Raw genomic sequence first — 19,559 nt, forward strand, 5'->3', positions numbered from 1 at the left:
TTATATACGAATGTAAATTACATTGGAACACCCTGTAACTTATTATTTACTAAAATAGAAAAAAGCAAAGAAAACTGTCAAATGTGTACATTTTTCTTATAAGGTACATATATAAGTTGACTTAAGAACTTTTGATGTAAGAAACAAAACCAAAACCAAATACACGAGAATGAAAATGACAAAGTTTTTCACCTTCTTGTAAACTTAATTTATCCTCATATATCTTCAAAAAATTTCAAAGAACAAAGAGAGTTTTTTTTGGTAAACTTTCTTGAAAAAGTTATTAAAACATCGTTTATCATTCCATTGTGTAGTTTGTGTCGTCGTAACATCTGTGATAAACCTTGACTCTCTAATCTTTTTCATTTGTATGTGTGGCTTTTGATAAAACTCTTGAAAAAGTTCCTCTTCATTTATTAATTCCATTCACGTTTCATATTATTTTTTCGTCCTCTTCAAAGGTCATATATTAGCCAAGAATATATTTTGGTGATAATCGAAAAAAAGTTTTTTTTTATTTTTACTTATAAATAAAACAAAATATTTTGGTGACCCAGATTCCAAAAATTAAGAAGAAGAATTAAATACGGGTCATTAAAATTTCGAACAAGTCACAACCTTCTAAAGAAGAACCTTTTGCAAAGATAAACTGTTGTTTTTTTTTCCTTTTAATAAAATAAAAGAGAGTTAGATTTTTTTATCGACAAAATTTTATTTACTGCGAGAAAATATTTCAAAAATGTTGAATTCTTAGAAAATAATGTTACGTATACGCCTGAGTGACCTTATTGGATTTTAAATGATTTCCAAGGTAGGGATAGCAAAACTTGCAGGGTAATTCAATTTTGTTTTATATTCTTGAAGAAGTAAGAGAGTAAACTGAAGGAAAAGAAGGATAAAACCTTCATCTGCAATATTTGCTAGAGCAAAATGGTTATGCAAAGGATTGCATAAAAAGGAAAATAGTCATGAAGGTTATTCAGGCATTTCAAATTGCTAGAAGGTGCCTTTTTTTTTCTTTGAAGAAAAATGTTATGATGACGAAAAATGGTTAGGTGAGGGCAGAAATTCTATTTGAATGCAACATGTACGGTACTACTCGAACATTAATTTTTTATTAACACAGTGGATTAGGAATAGGGAAGTTATTATTTTATATGTTTTCAGGGTTCGTGTTGAAACTGGGTCAATATAGGAACTATAACTGTCTATATACGATTGCTCTAAGAAAAGTTATTGCCGATTAAAAACGAGGGTGTTTTTTGACTTCAACAGGTAAAATGTAATCAAAACCCATGTGGAAAACATGATACACTGATGCGATAGATAAAGTAGGGAACAAAGGAAAGGGTGCTTTTTTTAATGAGTTGAGTTATGTGTATGAAAGGTATCATAACAGCTGACATAAATTTTGTTAATTTTTTAAACTTTTTGAAAAAATTTCGATTGTTATAAGAACTAAGAATCTAAAAATTCTACAAAATTATCTTGAGCCAAAGGGTGTTTTTTTTTTATGGAATGGTAAAATTTAAAATTAGTACCACAAAAATTGGGACAAAAATGGTACCCCAATGAAAAATTATTAGAAATATTTCAGAAACCAAGAATCTTAAAGCAGTTTATAAAAATGTTTTAAGTGAATGGGTGTTTTTTTGGGAAACACCGCGACAATTCGAATCAAATTAATGGTTTAAAAAGTATACACTCTTTATTTATTAGAAACGTTGTCTTTGCCATGAGAATTACGAATAATGTTTTATTTTTGGTGTAGAGAAAATTTGGATTTATTGAAAATAACTAAGTACCTAATAGTAGTAGTATCCTATTGAAATTCAGCAATTATATTTTTTTTTGAGATTGGAAACAAGAAACAAATAAGAATATCATGGTTAAAAGCGTGTTTTTTGAGCGAAAACAAAATTAAAAGGCCACCCTTATGAAATTTGCATTTAATATGGAAAGCTAGAATAAAAAGTTTTCATTAAAAAAAATTTCGGTGAAAGGGTGTTTTTTTTCGAAAGGACATTAAAATCTGTAACTGGTCCCAAAAAGCCAATAATTCATTTTATTTTTTTTTCTGATGACAAATTGAACGTTTATATGTACATAAGATCTTGAGCTTTTTACGTGCATCATTGGATTGTTTTGACCAATTACAGATTTTACTGTCTCTTCGAAAAAAACACCCTTTCACCCAAATTCCTTGTTTCAAAAAACACCAAGAGCAAACTTTTTGCCAAGTTTCATGAATGTAACAATTTTTTTTTTATTTCTGGATTTTATGTACTATTTTACCTGTAGGTACTATTAACGATGAAATTTTTTCAACTTAAAAAAATTTATTCAAATCAAATTACAAACAAAGATATAATAACTAGCTGAAAATTTACGAATTGAAATTTTTATATGGCAAAAAAACAAATTTCCCATCAACACTGTTAACCTTTCATTTCCACGGGAATCGCAGCTAGAAGACTCTTCGTTAATTCCCTATATATAAATTCATTAAATTTTCAAAACAACTGAAAATTGACATTGATTTCCTTATTCTGCGCTAAAACAAAATCAGTAATTTAGATTTAATGTCACCCTCTGGGATGTTATATAAAATTTATTGCCTGATATTGATGGCACCAAAATAAACCTTTAATTTTCCCCTAAAGTCAATGTTTAAAAAAATGTATTCCCGAAATTTTCTAACTCCTTTGCCTTTTACTCACTTTTGTGTCCCTGTGAAATGGTCTCTAGAGAAATACCATGATGATGATGATGATGGCAAAAAGCATTCATTCATCTATTCTAGCACTCAACGAACAGAGAGAGTTCAGTAAAATTCCCACGAATTTTAAATTAATAATTCAATAGAATTGTTTGTATTTATACTTGTGTCTCTCTTCGGCGTCGTCATTGTCGGCTTGTTTTTTTTTATTTCGGGTTATGTTGAATTATTAATTGCACACCCGGGACGAAGTATAAAGAAAAAAATATATCACAAAACCTTTTGCCAAACAGATAAAAAATAATCTTTACCTGTAAAATAAATTTCAAAAGAGGTCCCCACGAAAAAATAAATAAAAAGGTCCTTCGTAACGGAAACCCACCATTCACCGCCATTATAATATATTTTGAATCGAAATCACATCATGCAAGATGTAACCAACCAACAGCACTATGAGGAGGATTTACCGTAATAAAAAGCTTTTTTTTTTTCGGAATAAAAAGTGCCCATGACCGCACAACATTGTTGGCGGGAACAAGGACATCATACCTACATTCACATAAGTAAATTAATTCATACACTCATTGACTCCCAAAAGCACATTCGCCGCGATAATGAAAGAGGCAAAATTCACAACCAGCACCACCACACACATCGTGAACGCCCTAAATTACATGCAAATATTTGCAAATTGAAATTGCTGTCAGAATATATATCCTTTTTTGCCTGATGTGCCTCCTTTTGCCTTATACTCTGACTGATGCTATACCGAGCCTCCATATTTATCCTATAACAACAACCCATTTAGAGACTGTCTCCTTTAGGGCTAACCGCACCTGAGCTACATGTACACACATATTAACATAACCTATACACTCTCATATAAATATATTCGACAAACGACTAAAAAAGGTGGCAATATGGCCCAGTCGTGTTGGCGTTGTGATGGTGTCATTAAAAAGATCTTTGCTTTGGAAATTTTGTGCAAAATACGCACGTTTATGCGCAAAATTTATATTCTTGTCTCCTGTCGTTGAGATTAACTGCGGCAAATATTTATAGATCTTATTTTCAAGGACATCACTTTTCTCGTTCTTAGAGGAGGATATTGTTCGCATGTAAATACATACAATATTTATTGGTGTTTTTTTTTTCTATTAGAGATTTCCGTTCTCTCAAACCCAAGGACATTTTTTCTGCCTTATCAATCAATCATAATAATCATTTAATTGCCTATAAGGATGGAAGAGGGTTTAGATGAGTGAGTGTGTGCGTGTTTTTGAGAGGAAATATAAACAACATGTTGCTCTGCTATACTCACTAAATAGATAATTGATGTTTATGAATCTAATTCATTAGTGAATGAAGTGGACGCACACACACACACTTCTAATTATAATATATGGGTTATCTATGGTATTAACATGTCAATTATTTAGTTTTGTGACAGGTATGGGTAATTTTGTCAAATTTGCTATGGTAGATATTATAATAAATAGTGTTGAATTGACTTCGATTTTATATCCTGAGACAAATTGTATATTTTGAACACATTTGTTACCCTTAAAACACTGCAGTGAAATTTAATTTGAAGAAAAGTGTAGGTCGTCTTTTAATCATAGGTACACTTATGTTGAACTGGGAATAAGGTTCCTACTTTAAAAATAGTTTTAATACATAAAAAAAGTGTAAAATGTAATAAAACTAAAGTTTCAATTGAGCACTGAAAAATTTCATGAAATTTCTATTTTCAGAAGCTGAATTCGTTATACAATTTCTGGGTTTTGACGTGTTAAAAAAAATTACAAAGAGAAAAGGTTTTTGGTCTTACAAAAAAGTATAAAACGTTGTTAGTGTAATAGTTGATTTTAAATAATTTTTTTTTTCAAAGGTAAGACAATTTTTTAGAAAATTGCCCTGGTCTCCCAGGACCTGAAATCCCCTATACTATACGGTTTTCTTCTTATTTCGATCCAGCTTACATATTCCTTCGAAATCAGTCATATTGCAGTAAAAAATTAAAATATATGTTATAAAAGTACGAAAATAAATTGTTACCTTTTTTTTGTAAAACCATTACAGCACCTTTATATAAACGTTATCTGCAAAATGAGCAAATCAAATTGTTGGAAATTGAATGATCTTTAAAAACTGTCGTAAGTATTTTTTCAATAAAAGTTGTAGAAAAAAAGTTGTGGCCCTTCAAAGTATTTTTTCTTGAAAATGTACATCTATTTTCAAGTATAACTTTCTTATTTTTAATTTTACAGAAAAAAGTACCTTAATCAAAATTGTAGAGAAATACATATATTATCTACAAAAACGATCCTAACAATTGTTTTGTGGGACTAACGGTTCGCAAGATATTGGTAAAAAACAATTTAAACCACTTTTTCCAAGATGGCGGCCAAATGGGGGGGTTTTCAACCCCGAAAACATAATTGTATGTATGCTCAGCTCACATTAACCTCCCCTATACATAAAAACAAAAAAATCTTGTCCTGCCCAAAATACAAGGTTAATGTAACATTTCAATGGACTATTAGTATTTTTAACAATTTTTTTCAAAAAGATCAGAGTCTTGAAGAAAGCTTATTAGTACAGGAAAGATAGACTTTTTCGTGGAACGAAATATAGGACGGCTGAATTTTTCAAATCTGAAAGAGGGGTATTAGAAAAGCTTAAGTCCTGGTTTTCGGGACGCCACCCCCCTGGCGAAATCCGCCATTTTGGAAAACGTGATTCGCTCTATATCTTCAAAACTATTTGTCCTAGAGAAATGGTTATCAGACCAAAGTTCTTGGAAATTTAATTATCTTTTTCTTTGTAATACATTATTATTCTGAGCGGGCAATAGTTTTGAGGTTATGTTTTTTTAATTTATTTTTTTCGGTTTTTTTAAGATTTAATCATTCCCGGTTTTAGTCACATAATTTTTTAAACAGTTAAAGTTATAGACCATCAAATGTGCAATAATTTGATATATTTTTGAAAGTCATGCGATGTATGAGTCGAAAGGTATTGATCATAGAACTATAGTCTAAGTACAGGAAAGTTAGTAAATAAAACAGGCATTTTGTGAAACGAAATATAGGGAGGCTTATTTTTTTAAAATCTGAAATAAAGGTATTAAAAAAGCTTAAGTCCTGGTTCTCGGGACGCCAACCCCGTGGCGAAATCCGCCATTTTTAAAAACGCGAATTGGTCTATATCTACTAAACTATTGGCTTGACCGAATAAGTTACTTAACCAAAGTTGTAGGTAATATAAATATCTTTTCTTGTGCATTCACTGTTTTTCAGCGAGGACAACACTTTTGAGGTTATGTTGTTTTATTTTTTATTTTTATTTTTATTTTTCTTCAAAATAGCCGCTCAAAGAAGAAGAAATGCTCAGGAGATCTGTTCGCCAAAGTTTATTAACAATGCTCAAGGCCAACTACTTGTGGAAAACGAAGAAATCCTCCACAGGTGGCGACAGTATTGTGACGAACTTCTAAATGAACAATTTCCAAGGCTACACTTTCCAATAGCTTCACCTAACTTAAGCGAAGTATCCGATGTCACAGTCGAAGAAGTTAGTGAGGCTGTAAAATACTCCAAAAAGGGAAAAGCTGTTGGGCCAGACGAAATACCCTCAGAGTTTTGGAAAAAGATGGGAGACATCGGGTCTAGATGGCTCATGGTTCTTGTTTCCAAGCTTATACGAGGTGATCGAATGCCTAATCAATGGAGGGAAAGTTATCTTCTTCCAATATACAAAGGGAAGGGTGATACTCGAAGCATGTGATAATTACCGTTCGATTAAGCTGATGTCACACACCATGAAGATCGTTGAGCGAGTCTTGGGTAGCCGACTGCGAAAAATAATAAGGCTATCTGATGACCAGTGCGGGTTTGTTGCGGGTAAATCAACCACAGATGCAATCCAGAGTATCAGAATCATTATGGAAAAACATCGAGATTCCTTGGAGGATTTGCATGTGGTATTGGTTGATTTTGAAAAAGCATTCGATCGACAACCACGAGATCTGATATGGGTGGCCCTCAGACAACGAGGAGTTCCGGAAACCTATGTGCGGATAATTATGGACATGTATGATGGAGCAGTTACTAAAGTAAGATGTGCAGCTGGAGTCACCGAAGAATTCGAAATCACAGTAGGTGTACACCAGGGAAGCGTCTTGAGTCCTCTGCTCTTTATTACCGTTCTTGATTACCTGCTTCAAGGCAAAGTGACGGACCCAAAAGTGCATCAGTTATTCTTTGCTGACGATGGAGCCATCATAAGTGAAGACCCGATATCCCTGCAACGAGCACTTGATGTATGGGTGGATGTTCTAGAAGGTAGTGGGTACCGCATAAGCGCGAAAAAGACAGAATACCTATGCTGCCCATTTTCTGATCCACACAGGCCTATTCCTGACATTTATTTGAATGGTGTAGTGCTTCCCAAGTGTGAAAAGTTTAAATATCTGGGGTCTATGATAAATAACGAAGGTACTTGTGATGACGATATCAATCATCGCGTAAGCGTAGGGTGGATGAAGTGGCGGGAAAATTCTGCTATCTTCTGTGATCGAAAAATGCCCCCTAAGCTGAAAGGAAGGCTCTACACCGCAGTTGTGCGTCCAGCACCCACATACGGTTCACAATGTTGGACAATGTACAAAAAGTATGAGAGTAAGTTAACGGCAGCTGAGATGAAGATGCTTCGCATGACAGCAGGAGTAACAAAGCTTGATAGAATTAGAAGTACGAAGATCCGAGGAAGCCTTCATGTTAAAAATACCATCTCCCAAAAAATTGAACACGACCGACTCAGTTGGTATTGCCATGTTCAAAGGAGAGATCCTGAGAACCCCGTCAAAAAAGCAATATCATATAACGTTCCAACACGAAATAAAAAGAAAGGTAGGCCTAAAAACTCCTGGTACAAGCAAATGCAAAAACACCAGCATTCAGTTGGCCTCAGAAACGGAACAATACAAAACCGGGAGGCTTGCCGCCGATTTCTGAGGTCAACCCGGCGAACCCCACAGGCGGATCACTAGTGTGAAGCAGTAACGTGGGAAGGTTATGATCCCCTCGACATCGAGATCATAACAGCGCCGAGAAAAAAGGAAGAAGAAGTTGTTTTATTTTTTAATTTTTCTCAGTCTATGATAGAAACATAATTTTTTAGCATGAATAAAGTTGTAGAACATCAAATTTATATTAATTTTGTATAATTTCGAAGATTATATGACTTTTCAAACCAAAGATACGGAATTTTAAGAGCAATCCCTATAGTCTATAGTTCTATGATCAATACCTTTCAACTCATACATCGCATGACTTTCAAAAATATATCAAATAATTGGACATTTGATGGTCTATAACTTTAACTGTTTAAAAAATTATGTAACTAAAACCGGGAATGATTAAATCTTAAAAAAACCGAAAAAAAATAAATTAAAACAACATAACCTCAAAACTGTTGCCCGCTCAGAATAATAATGTATTACAAAGAAAAAGATAATTAAATTTCCAAGAACTTTGGTCTGATAACCATTTCTCTAGGACAAATAGTTTTGAAGATATAGAGCGAATCGCGTTTTCCAAAATGGCGGATTTCGCCAGGGGGTTGGCGTCCCGAAAACCAGGACTTAAGTTTTTCTAACACCCCTCTTTCAGATTTGAAAAATTCAGCCGTCCTATATTTCGTTCCACAATATGCCTGTTTTTTACTTACTTTCCTGTACTATATATACATTCGCAAAGGGGCCCAGGTGGCAAAATAATAAAAGGGGCCCGCCGCCGCTGCTTGCTCCAGGGAACTAAAAAAAATTACAATACCAAAATTTTTTTTATTTTTTTGTCTCGAAAAACAACACATAATTCTTTTGGCGTTTCTAATTTTAAAAATTACTTCTTAAAAATTAATAAATAGAGTATGGGAGTAGGGCTCCAAGAGTCCTACGTTGAGCTGCTGGGACTTTAGTTTTTATTGTCTTTATTTTTCCTTTTAAGAAAATGTGTGGAATTTATTTTTTTTTTTTTAATTTTTGATTACATTATCGTATTCAGAATTTCTTTGGCAAAAAAAAAAAAAACAAACAGTCGAAAAAATCTAAATTTTAAGCAGAAAATTTTTTTAAAGAGTGGAATAACTTTCTGTATACTGATTCCGCCTTTTTTTGTTTTAATATTAAAAAATATAGGAATTAGGTATTGAAAAAATATTTCAACAAAGTTGAAGCTGTATGTGGAATTATAGGTCACATAGGGACCCATTTCGATTAATACATTTTTGAAATTGATATAGAACGAATTTTTCTCCTTTACCCGAGCTCATTCGCTTTATTCCCCGCATCCTTCCAAAAAAAATATCACAACTGCATAGTTTGACTAATTGACCTGACACATTTTTTCTTAAGAGCTTTGGCAAGTTAAGTTGTTAGTGGCTCCATGAAGTACATAGTTCGAACGATTGTGAAAACGAATACCCTACACCGAAAAAAAAAATTTGATAATAACAGCTATCAAATTAACATTTTTCAGTGAAAAAAGTCGTCCAACAATTAAAATATCAATTTTGATATTTTATCATATCATTTTGACATTTTTTAATTTCAGGTGGATAGTGAAAATTTCACTTTGACAATTAAAATATCAATGTTGACTAGATTTTACGTTATAGTTTATTATAATGAAACCTATTTCTTTCTTTTTCTTTTTTCTTAATTTTATTATTTTAAGTATTTTCTTTCTTTTTTCAAAACATTATTGAAAGTGAATATTCTTTACAAAATAGTGGTGATATTATATTTTCTATTATAGGTGATATAATTGTTTTGTTATTTTCTCCCAAACTATGTGAAGTAAAATCTTATTGCCGATCAAATTTTCTCAGTAAATCATACATTTTACTTCGAAAAAACACAAGGCGCCTTTAAATTAGTACACATTAAGAATTTTTTATTTAATATTTTTCAATAATTTGGAATGAGAAATTGATATGAAAAAATGATAATAAAATTAAAAAAAAAATTCAAAAATGTGACATTTAAATATTATCCTGATAATAAAATTATTGTTTTAACATTTTAAATATCATAAAACACATTTTATAGAGCATTTTTGGCTGATATTTAAAAAATGTTAATTGTCTCTTAGTGTAAAATACTTACGTTTCAATATGGCAACTAAATTGAACTAGCTTGGTTCTATTTATTTAAGAACCGGTCAAGAAGACCTTCTATAAATGCAATAAAATTTGCAATAAAAAGGACTTGCGGCTAGTGACTCATTTTTAAAAAAAAATTTGAGACTTGATTTTTCTACACTTCAAAAACGTTTTAAGTTTATATCCATTGAATATAAGAGTAAAGACATTTTTTGATCCTCAAATTTGATCCTCAAAACTTTCCACAACTATGAGTTTTGCTAGTAAAAAAATTACTATGACAAGAGTTTCCCCAATTAAAGCTTTATTGGATGAGAAGAATCTCAAGAAACACATGAATCGAACATCAGCAAACTCTCTATAAAGTCAATATTGATAAACATTTAAATCATACTTTATACTCTTCCTTTTTGTCTACACAGATACTATGAATAAATTTCTTTCCGTTGTTTGCACCTTAAAATTAAAAATTAAGTTAAATATACAACATGGTGGGACTCACAACTCACCAACATTCCGGAATTTGTACAAAAAGTTTGGTAAAATCGAAGCGACCTGACCTTTAATTTCCTATCGAGTCTGATATACTACTAAGAAAAGATGCTCCTCTTTTGATAATGATGATTTTCGGAGGCTACGTCAATTTCTCGCCAGAGATCAAAAAGATTTATTTGTTTTCATTTGTAGTTGAGACTACAAAGAGTTTCTACAACGAATTCCATTCACCGTCATAGCGCTTTTTTAAAAATATATTAGGTGGCAGCTGCCAATATTTTAGAGTTGCCACTTGCAATTAAAAGTGAACACCCTGTATCACAATGAGCTTTTTATAATAACCAGTGTAAGCTACTTTATTTAATCTTTATTCTTACTTTAATAATTTCTTTTTTTTTTAAGATAAACTTATTTAAATGAGTTAAAATATCCATAAAAAAAATCCTTGTTACAGTATAATATTTACACTCAATGTCATTCACAAACACATTCGTATCCACAAAAAGATTGTATTAAGTAGATTAGAGGAAAAGAGAAAAAAGCATAGCGATAAATACAAAGAGGCGCATAGACACAAAGATATTTAAGAGAAAAAGATTTATTGAAGATAAGAGCGGATTGGGGTTATATATTATTAGGGTGGTTCATTCTAAACAACAAACTTAGTTTTTTTTTCTTATTCTTATTGTTGATTTCATCGATTTACCTGAACATTTAAGCCCCTGATGATAAATACCATATAGCAAAGAGCCACAGTGGTCACAAAATGTGGGTCCTGCATAAGTGAATGGTTCGAAATGGTGTAGAGTTTTTGGTGAATCCTGTGGGGATAATATTTCACAAAAAAAAAAGAACAAAAAAATACAAAATAAAAAAATAAAACAAAATAAAAAAAAAGTGAATTTAAAAGCACATTATAGTATGAGAAATCATATAAAATTTTCAATTCGAATTAGGATATTATATTTTTTTTTGTTTTTGTTGTTTTATTTTGTATGAAAGCCAAAAAAAGGATTTAATATATAAAAAAAAATGCATATATTTTTGTATATTCATAATGATGAGTTTCAGTATGTTTTGTGGTTTTGTTGGTTTTTTTTTTTTTGTAGGAAAATAAAGGTGTATAAGTATTTTGTTAAATCGAGTGTGTGAAGTTTGCTTAGAGGTTTTCATTTTGCATAAGTTTACTTTTTTTTTTTGCCTTATGTGTGCATGTGGCTTGGACAAAACACGTTTTAGTGAATGAAACCATAAAAACCAGTGAGAAAACTTCTTCAAAGGACAACCAACCAGCACAGGATTATGGGTTATAATATAAAAATATATGATCTACGGTGGAAATGTAGGTCTGATTAATATTTAAAATAAATAAATATGTACTCGTATGAATGAAAAACGGACCAATATAAATATAAATGAGATTGTTTATGAATGTTTTTTTTTTTTTTTTTTTTTTAGTTTTCTATAATGATTTATGAGCATAACTATAGTTAAACTTACGGAATCGATTCCTTTGTCTTTGCCAGGGCAGACGAATGTAACATATTCATGACAGCGTTTGTGCACAACAAAAGAACAAACTGAAACAAAAAATGGAATAGATTGTTATTTCGTAAGTTAAATTAAATTTTAAATAGCACAAAATTACCTTGACACTGGAATCCTTGTTTACCAAAACCCCTGGAAAAAAATAAAATAAAGGTATTTATTAATATTATACGCTAAAGAGGCATCAAACTTTTTTGTATTAAAAATTTATAAGATAATAAATACAATCTCAAAGTATTATATTCAACTAAAGATAAAGACATTATTTATATTTTTACGTTTTGTAAAACAAAATGGAATAATTTTTTTGAAGACAAAAAAGCGACAAAAATTATATTTTTTTTATTTTAACATTTTGTCAATTTTTTAATATTGAAAACTAACACAAAAATATTTTATCTAAAAGCCTAATATTTTTCATAAAAACATTATAATGGTTTTTTGAAATCACTAATTTTTCACAAAAAAATCAAAAAAAAAGAAAATAATTTTTTTTCCTTCGTACAACATTTTACCAATGTTTTTACAAGGAAACCTACTATTAATTTAAAACCATTTTGCAAGCTAAAAATATTTACCACAATCATATTTTGTAGAAGATTTTAGAAATAAGGAATAAATTAAGGAAAAAGGTCAAATCTTTTAAGTTAAGTTTTTACATTTTTATTCTTTTTATATTTTTTCACGTGATAACATCTTATAAATCGATGAACCACTAAAAAGTAAATCCATTTTCTCTCGTTACGCCTGAGTTACAAAAGAGATAAAAAATGTGCTATAGCTTATTTGAAAGTTGATAACCTAATGATAAAGGATTTTTAAAAATTCAATCGTTAAATAGGGTAAATCGTGGTAAAAGTAGATGGTTAAAAAAATATTTTCCGTAGAGAGTTGATTTTTTGTTAATCTATAGATAAATTTAATACAAGAATGGGAATGAAAAATTTCTATAAAATTTCAAAACTAAGTTATGAACAAAAAATGAAAAACGGCCTTCGAGACAAAGTTGTAGTGCTTAAGACATTTACAAATTTTGAATGTTTTCCATCAATGTTTACAGTTTTACCGATTTTTTAAGTAAAACACCTGCAATTTATGGATATTTTGTCTGGAAACATTGAAAATTAATTCGGCACGGGTAAACATAATAAGAGAGATTTGAAACTTTGGGTAGATATTTTTTAATTTATTTAGAAACTTCTGCATTTTGAAATTCAGCTTTCTTCAAAATAAGGGACGCCCTAATATAGGCTTACGTTATAAACTTCTCCATCATCGTAATGTTGATTTTGATTTAGATCTCAAATTTTCTATAGATCAAGTAAAAACCTGTGTTCACTGTGGTGTATACGTACTTTTTTGTTTAGCATGACAAGGCTTTTTTTGTAAATTTGTCACACCTTAGCAAAATCAAACTTGAAGTTATAAGTTATGCAAATTTAAGAGAGTCACATAAATATCTGAAAATTGAAAATGTTCAGGAATTGAAAAAAAATATGCAATTAAAAGAAGAAAAGAAAAATTATTTTTTTGTATTTAAGTACAGATTAGTATAAAGTTGGTTTTCACATAAAATTTTTTTTAAATAATTAGGGTTTCGGCAGTAAGACAATTTGTATTTTTATAAATTAAAATTAAGGAAACAATAAAATGCAAAGCAAGTATACGGGTATACTAAAATACAAGAGAATATTTGTATATTCAAGGCTATGCATATGTAATCCGATACAATAAATGCATAATTAATTATACTTTTATTTAAACTCCCACTATGAAATCAATTATGACAAAAAGAAATCCATCTAAAATCATCCAACAGATTAACGCCAATCATCATAAAACATTACTCTACCCTTCCTTACCGCCCACATTCACACAAACCAACAGAATACAAATCCGTAAAACATTTTAGACGAAAGATTATATTGTGAATTAGTCTATCAGAAATCCTCATGTCGACACACAGTAATAGTGAATGAATGATACGAGTACACAAAAAAAAAAAAAAATAAACAAAAAAAAAAAATATAAATAGACAAGATAAATATGAAATCCAATTCCAATATTAAATACCACGTAATCCTTTGTGCTTTTATCGTTTTATCGTTCAACATAATCTCTCGATAAACCAAAACCATTTCGCAAAAAATATAAAAAAGTTGGCAGATTTTTTGGTTCAAATTTATGAACATGCACGCACACGTAACGCCTCCTTAAGGATATAAAAAAAATATCCACCTTATCCTGAAAGAAGATGAAATGGTCTTGTTTTTTTTGTTGTGTTTGTGTTAAGAAAATGAAAATATTCATAATTTTTTCTTTTCGTGTTATTATTTTTACTCAGGTGTCTATAGAATTGGTAAGGATACCTTCTAAGCAAGAGAAGGATATTTAATATTCTTGAGTTCTTATTAATATTTTCATATGCAGCCTGGCGGGGTTGAAGATTTGTATATTTTGCACGTGGTTTGCTTTAATATATTTTTTTGAATATTTATTTTTGGTTGTATTTTATACACCATTAGGGCAATTTATGCCTTTGCACAAAATTAATTCAAAATTCAGGTTTATCTTCAAAAAAACTGAGAAAATGGAAAAAAAGTTAACTTTTATTGGTTGTATTGAGGAAAAGCGGCAACAAAAAAATTAAGGCGATTGTAAGTTTTTTTTTTGTTTAATATGTAATTAAAAACCGTAGAGATAAAAAGCAGTAATCTGAATTTTTCCTTTTTTAAATTATTCTCTTAAGTTATTACTGGCTGAATGAATCGTAAATTACTACCATATGAGGACACATTTTACATTTATGCACTTGACGTATTTTACTGCAATGTAAATATTAATTTCATTTTTACACTCAAACGTGTATCTACATATTCGTATTTTTTGTTGTCAATTCGATTTACTTATTACCACAATCAAGAAAACCTCTTAACTTTATGGCTCAGTAGCAGCAATCCAGATTAACTTTTTATTTATTCACAAAAAGAAAATATTTGTATTTCATTTTTTTTTTTTTTTATTGAATCCAATCAAGTTAATTATGTTGGGAGTGCATATAAATAATATTGAAAATTGGATTTTATTAAATTTTTTTTCACAAGACAGGAAAACAGGATATTATTTGCTGTGTTTTTTTTAAGATTTTTTTTTTGAGTAATTTGTTAGGTACCTACACAATATTTACATTTGATTTCTTGATTTGAAAGATTTTTTTGGGAATATGTGAGTGATTGAATTTTATTAATTGATATCAATTGACTTTTGTTCGAATTTCACTTAAAAAATCTAATTTATAATTTAATACAATTTTGTGTAGATTTCGTCTTCTAAATTAAACGTACTTGATTCTAATTGTATTAATTTTTTTCTGTCTTAATACATTTAGAAACTGTATGTTACTTTAATAATCTTAGTATAAAGAGCTACGTTTGAGGGTTTTCTTATTAGTATAGAAAAGTAAGTAAAAATACAATGCACGAACTTCCTCTTAGAGTTCAAGTTGCTAAAATTTTTAAGACTTTTTATGTATATAGAAAATTGGTAAATAATAAAAGTCGTATGCAAATTAATTCCTTTTTTAGAAATTATTTTTTTATAAATACCTTATATTATGATTTTAAAAAACTTTAAAATAAAATTGGTAAAACAAAAATTTCAAAAATATTTAATCTCCCATTTTCGAAAATTTGAGTTTTCAAAAAAAAAAAAAAAATCATACTTTTTGTTAAAAATCCAAGAATTATTTTTTTCAAAATTTTATTTTAAATTTATATTTAAATGATATGTAATATGTAAATGCTTTTGCATTAAAAATTCGTTGAAATCGAATTACTTGTTTGGGAGAAAATCAGATTTGACAAAAACGGTTCTATGGCAGATACCGTAAATAATGATTTTCGAAGAAAAAAAATATTTTCATTAAAAGATAGAACTTTTTCATAAACGTATACATATATGAATTTTTTGAACAAAATCGTTTGAGCTTTTTAAAGAACTCTACACTTTTCTAAAATCAGTATATAACAGGTAACGTTATTTTTGGAAAAAAAGACGCTGTCTGTAAAGCCGGCTTACGCACGATGATTTTACGTGATAACGTCGTCAGATAACAGGTTGTGTGCTTTTGTTTAAAATGAGTCAATTGAAGCGTTTACTTATTTCAAACAATCATAATTTACAAGAAAAAGCTAAAAAAAAACCTTTTTATTTTAATTATTTATATTAATTTTTTTATTTTAAAAGCTTACAAAAAAGAATTATGCAATTTAAAAGCCAAGTATTTCTCCTTAAGAATAAAACCATTTTTAAATTTTTACAATGCGCAAAAAGTGTAAAAATAATTGATTGAAAACAATCATTTTCATCAAAAAAATTAAAAGAACATGAATTTTTATCTCTCACCTTCTCACGTCATTAATTCCATTTTTTACCCTAACAACCTAAAACGATGAAAATCGGTTAAAACGATCAAAAAACGTGTTTTTTTTTAAACTTGTTTCTTCCGTTTTTGCACATGTATGCATACCTACATGTCCTACAAGTTTGAGATTTCTGAACGCTCAAAAAAAAGCTAAAAATCAAAAACTACCCAAAAATACCCCTAAAAAACAAGTTATTTTTCAAAAATTCATATTTCGAAACGCAGAGTGTTGGAAAAAATACGTATTAGACGCCTAATATTTTTTCCCCTCATCTTTCACCTGGCATCTTTAGAATTGTCAAAAAAAATGTTCCCTACCCAAAATCATCATTTTGTAATAGCCCCAACACGTGTACAACGTTCAAACAAAACGTTATAGCTTAGTTTCAAAATTTTTTAGAATTTTTTCTTAAACGCAGTTATTCTTAAATTAGTCTCATCTATCTATAGCAGAAAAAAACAACTCTCTATAACTTCGCATTTAGATTTTAGCCCAAATTTCAACTTTCCGTTTTACCCCTGTTTACCCTATTAAATGACGGAATTTTAAAAAATCCTTCATTTGGATTAAGCTTTAGGTTATTATCTTTCAAATAAGCTATAGAAGATTTTTGTATCTCTAATAGTTTATTTTTATTTTTGAATTGAAATTTTTGCCTCACTGCAAAAGTGCGAGAGTGGAACGGGAGAAAATGGCGTCACTTTTTTGTGGTGGCTGCCATGGTTCATCGATTTATAAGACTATATCACGTCAAAAAATTATTCTTAAAACAGCTCTGGAGAGTTGCCACAACAGAAAGACAGACGGCCTAGCGGGACCCACTATTTTTGCATTCTCAACTTTTCTATTTTGTACAAAAGCATAACTTGATATTAATAGTACCTAGATCAAAAGTAAAAACAGGCAAACAGATGTCCCGAAAACCAGGACTAATGCTCTTTTAATACCCTTCTTTTAGATTTGAAAAAAATCAGCTTTCCTTTATTTCGTTCCACAACATGTCTCTGTTCTTACTAACTTTCCAGTACTAAAACGTTAATTGCTTTTTTTTTAATAGTTTTTGCTGTCCTAATTAGGTAATTCTTTTTCTAAAATGCAATTGAACTTGGAATAACCTTTATCTATAACCAATTGAAATTGAACCAAAATATTGAAAAACACAATTCTACCAAAATACACCATTTCTAAAGAAAACATAAAAGAAATATGAAAAAAAAATATATAATATTTGCATTCAACAATTTGCCAACAGAGAGACTTTTTGAACAACTTCAAATTGCCATCATCAATTCGAGCACTTGACATTGGAATACATACTCGTATTTGTACGAGTATGTATAAGTATCACGTAAAAGATTTCAGTTTTGTTTTCATCTATAAGCTACCTTCATATAAAATACATTCCATGTCAACTGATTGTGTCATTAAAAAAAAGTATTTTTGGACTTAAAAGTGTTTTAAAAAAACAGGTCCTTCCACTAAGCTTAGGAGTTCCCCTGGAGTTAACACTTTATGAAGCAAGGGGTTTAAGAAATTTAATTGAATTTCTGTCAAAAACTCTAAAAAGTCTCTCTTAAATTCCTTCTTCGTTGGCTCATAAAAATAGTGCTTTCTAAGTTTCTACTCGAAGGAAGCTCCAACAATGTATTTCAGTCATTAAATTTCATAGCTTTTAATCCAGGTATGCTCATAAAGATCATAAAAAAAACGAGTTGTTAAACTCTACTGCAACCTTCCTCAATCCAAGAACACAGACTGTAAAAATACTATACTACAAAATATTTTATGTAAAATTGTTCCTCTTGTTTCGCTTCAAGACTCGTCAGAATATTGCAATGAAAAGAAATATATCGTCCCCCAAGTAGGTATATATGACATCTTTCAGAGATAAGCAATATAAATTGCAAGTCAATAGCGTGTCCTAGTTTAAGGACTCACATAATAACGTTTACACTGTATTCACTTAGGGGTAGGGTATACAAAAAAAATGAAAAAAAAAAAAACTTTACAAAAGAATACGTTTCATCCTCGGATACCATCGCATGTCATTACTTTATCAGCAAGGAGCGCAACTTGTGAAAGGATATATGATGTAAGTTTATTCTTTCCATGTTCGTTTTTCCCTCTCAAACAAAAAAAAAAAAAAAATCACCAGCATACATTTTTCACAGATTTTTAAATTCAATATGGAAACCCGCATTATCGTTGTCGTTCTGTGAGATTTTCCAAGCGATTATATGAAACTTACACTAAAACCTTGTGTGTTTTCAAAATTACAATCTCACACGCATACACACACTCAAATCTCAAAAACAAACAAAACAATGACATGTTTAATTTTTGGAAAATTTGTCGAACTGAAAATGCCAATATTTCATTATGATTTTAGGTTCGACACTTTTCAATGAAAATTCCACTTAATTGGCCAAACTACACAGCTCGAACGTTGGAAAATTCTCCCACAAAAACAGAAACTAGAGGAAGGTAATTTTTCGATATATGAAAATTTCATGGAAGAAGGCAAATGGCTGTAAGCTACAATTTCTAACCTCAATAATAATTAGTATTCGCATGTTTTGTGATGTTAACAACATTTTCAACGTTCTACCAAAATATTCTCGGCTTTTGTGTGCATGATTAAAATTTTGCATGCAATGCAGTTTTAGTTTGGGAAAATTTATAGTATACAGGAAGGAATTTTGATAGCGAGGTAATGTTTTGTATGTCAGAAGAGAAAACATTAAACACCTTTTTGTGTAGAATAGAAGGCGTGGACTTGTTGAACAATAGCATTATACTGGAAATTATGTTTGTTCAGCATATTCATTCAGTGCTGAATTTGAAATTAGGAAAAAGTAATTTTATGAAGGCATATTAATGCTTCATCACTTACAGTTTTTGTATGAAAGTTATAATGTGAAAAGGTGTTAATTTTAAGAAATAACACTAATTTGGGAAGTTTGATAGATGAAAATGGAGAACAATTTAAAATTTAATTTGTTTTGGAAATTCTTTTTGATCTTTTATTTATAGTTCAAGTGAAGTTAAAAAAAAGGAATTATACAAAAAAATATGACGTATGACGTGGATTTAATACTAAGGTGGGTTGTGTTTGGGTTTTTTTCGAATTTTAAATCGTATACCCGTGTTATGCTATTTCTTGGATTTTTTTTATTAAATTAGCACATTTTTCACATTTTTCATAT

General features: G+C 29.9%; 1 protein-coding gene across 4 annotated transcripts in view; it reads right to left on the bottom strand.

Annotated features, from left to right (window-relative positions):
• LOC129918321 (protein kinase C, brain isozyme) overlaps positions 1 to 19,559 on the bottom strand; it is a 246,542-nt gene that overhangs the window by 52,225 nt on the left and 174,758 nt on the right. For 2 of the 4 annotated variants that reach the window (XM_055998797.1, XM_055998796.1), the window contains 2 exons: positions 12,030 to 12,061; positions 11,882 to 11,961 (listed from right to left, as the gene is read on the bottom strand). In XM_055998797.1, coding sequence (XP_055854772.1) covers positions 11,882 to 11,961; positions 12,030 to 12,061 — 112 coding nt within the window. Of the gene's footprint in view, positions 1 to 11,087; positions 11,203 to 11,881; positions 11,962 to 12,029; positions 12,062 to 19,559 lie in introns of those variants that run through there. The other 2 variants (XM_055998795.1, XM_055998798.1) reach the window with 2 other exon arrangements.

This window comes from Episyrphus balteatus, chromosome 4 (assembly GCF_945859705.1).
Source record: "Episyrphus balteatus chromosome 4, idEpiBalt1.1, whole genome shotgun sequence".
NCBI lineage: Eukaryota > Metazoa > Arthropoda > Insecta > Diptera > Syrphidae > Episyrphus > Episyrphus balteatus.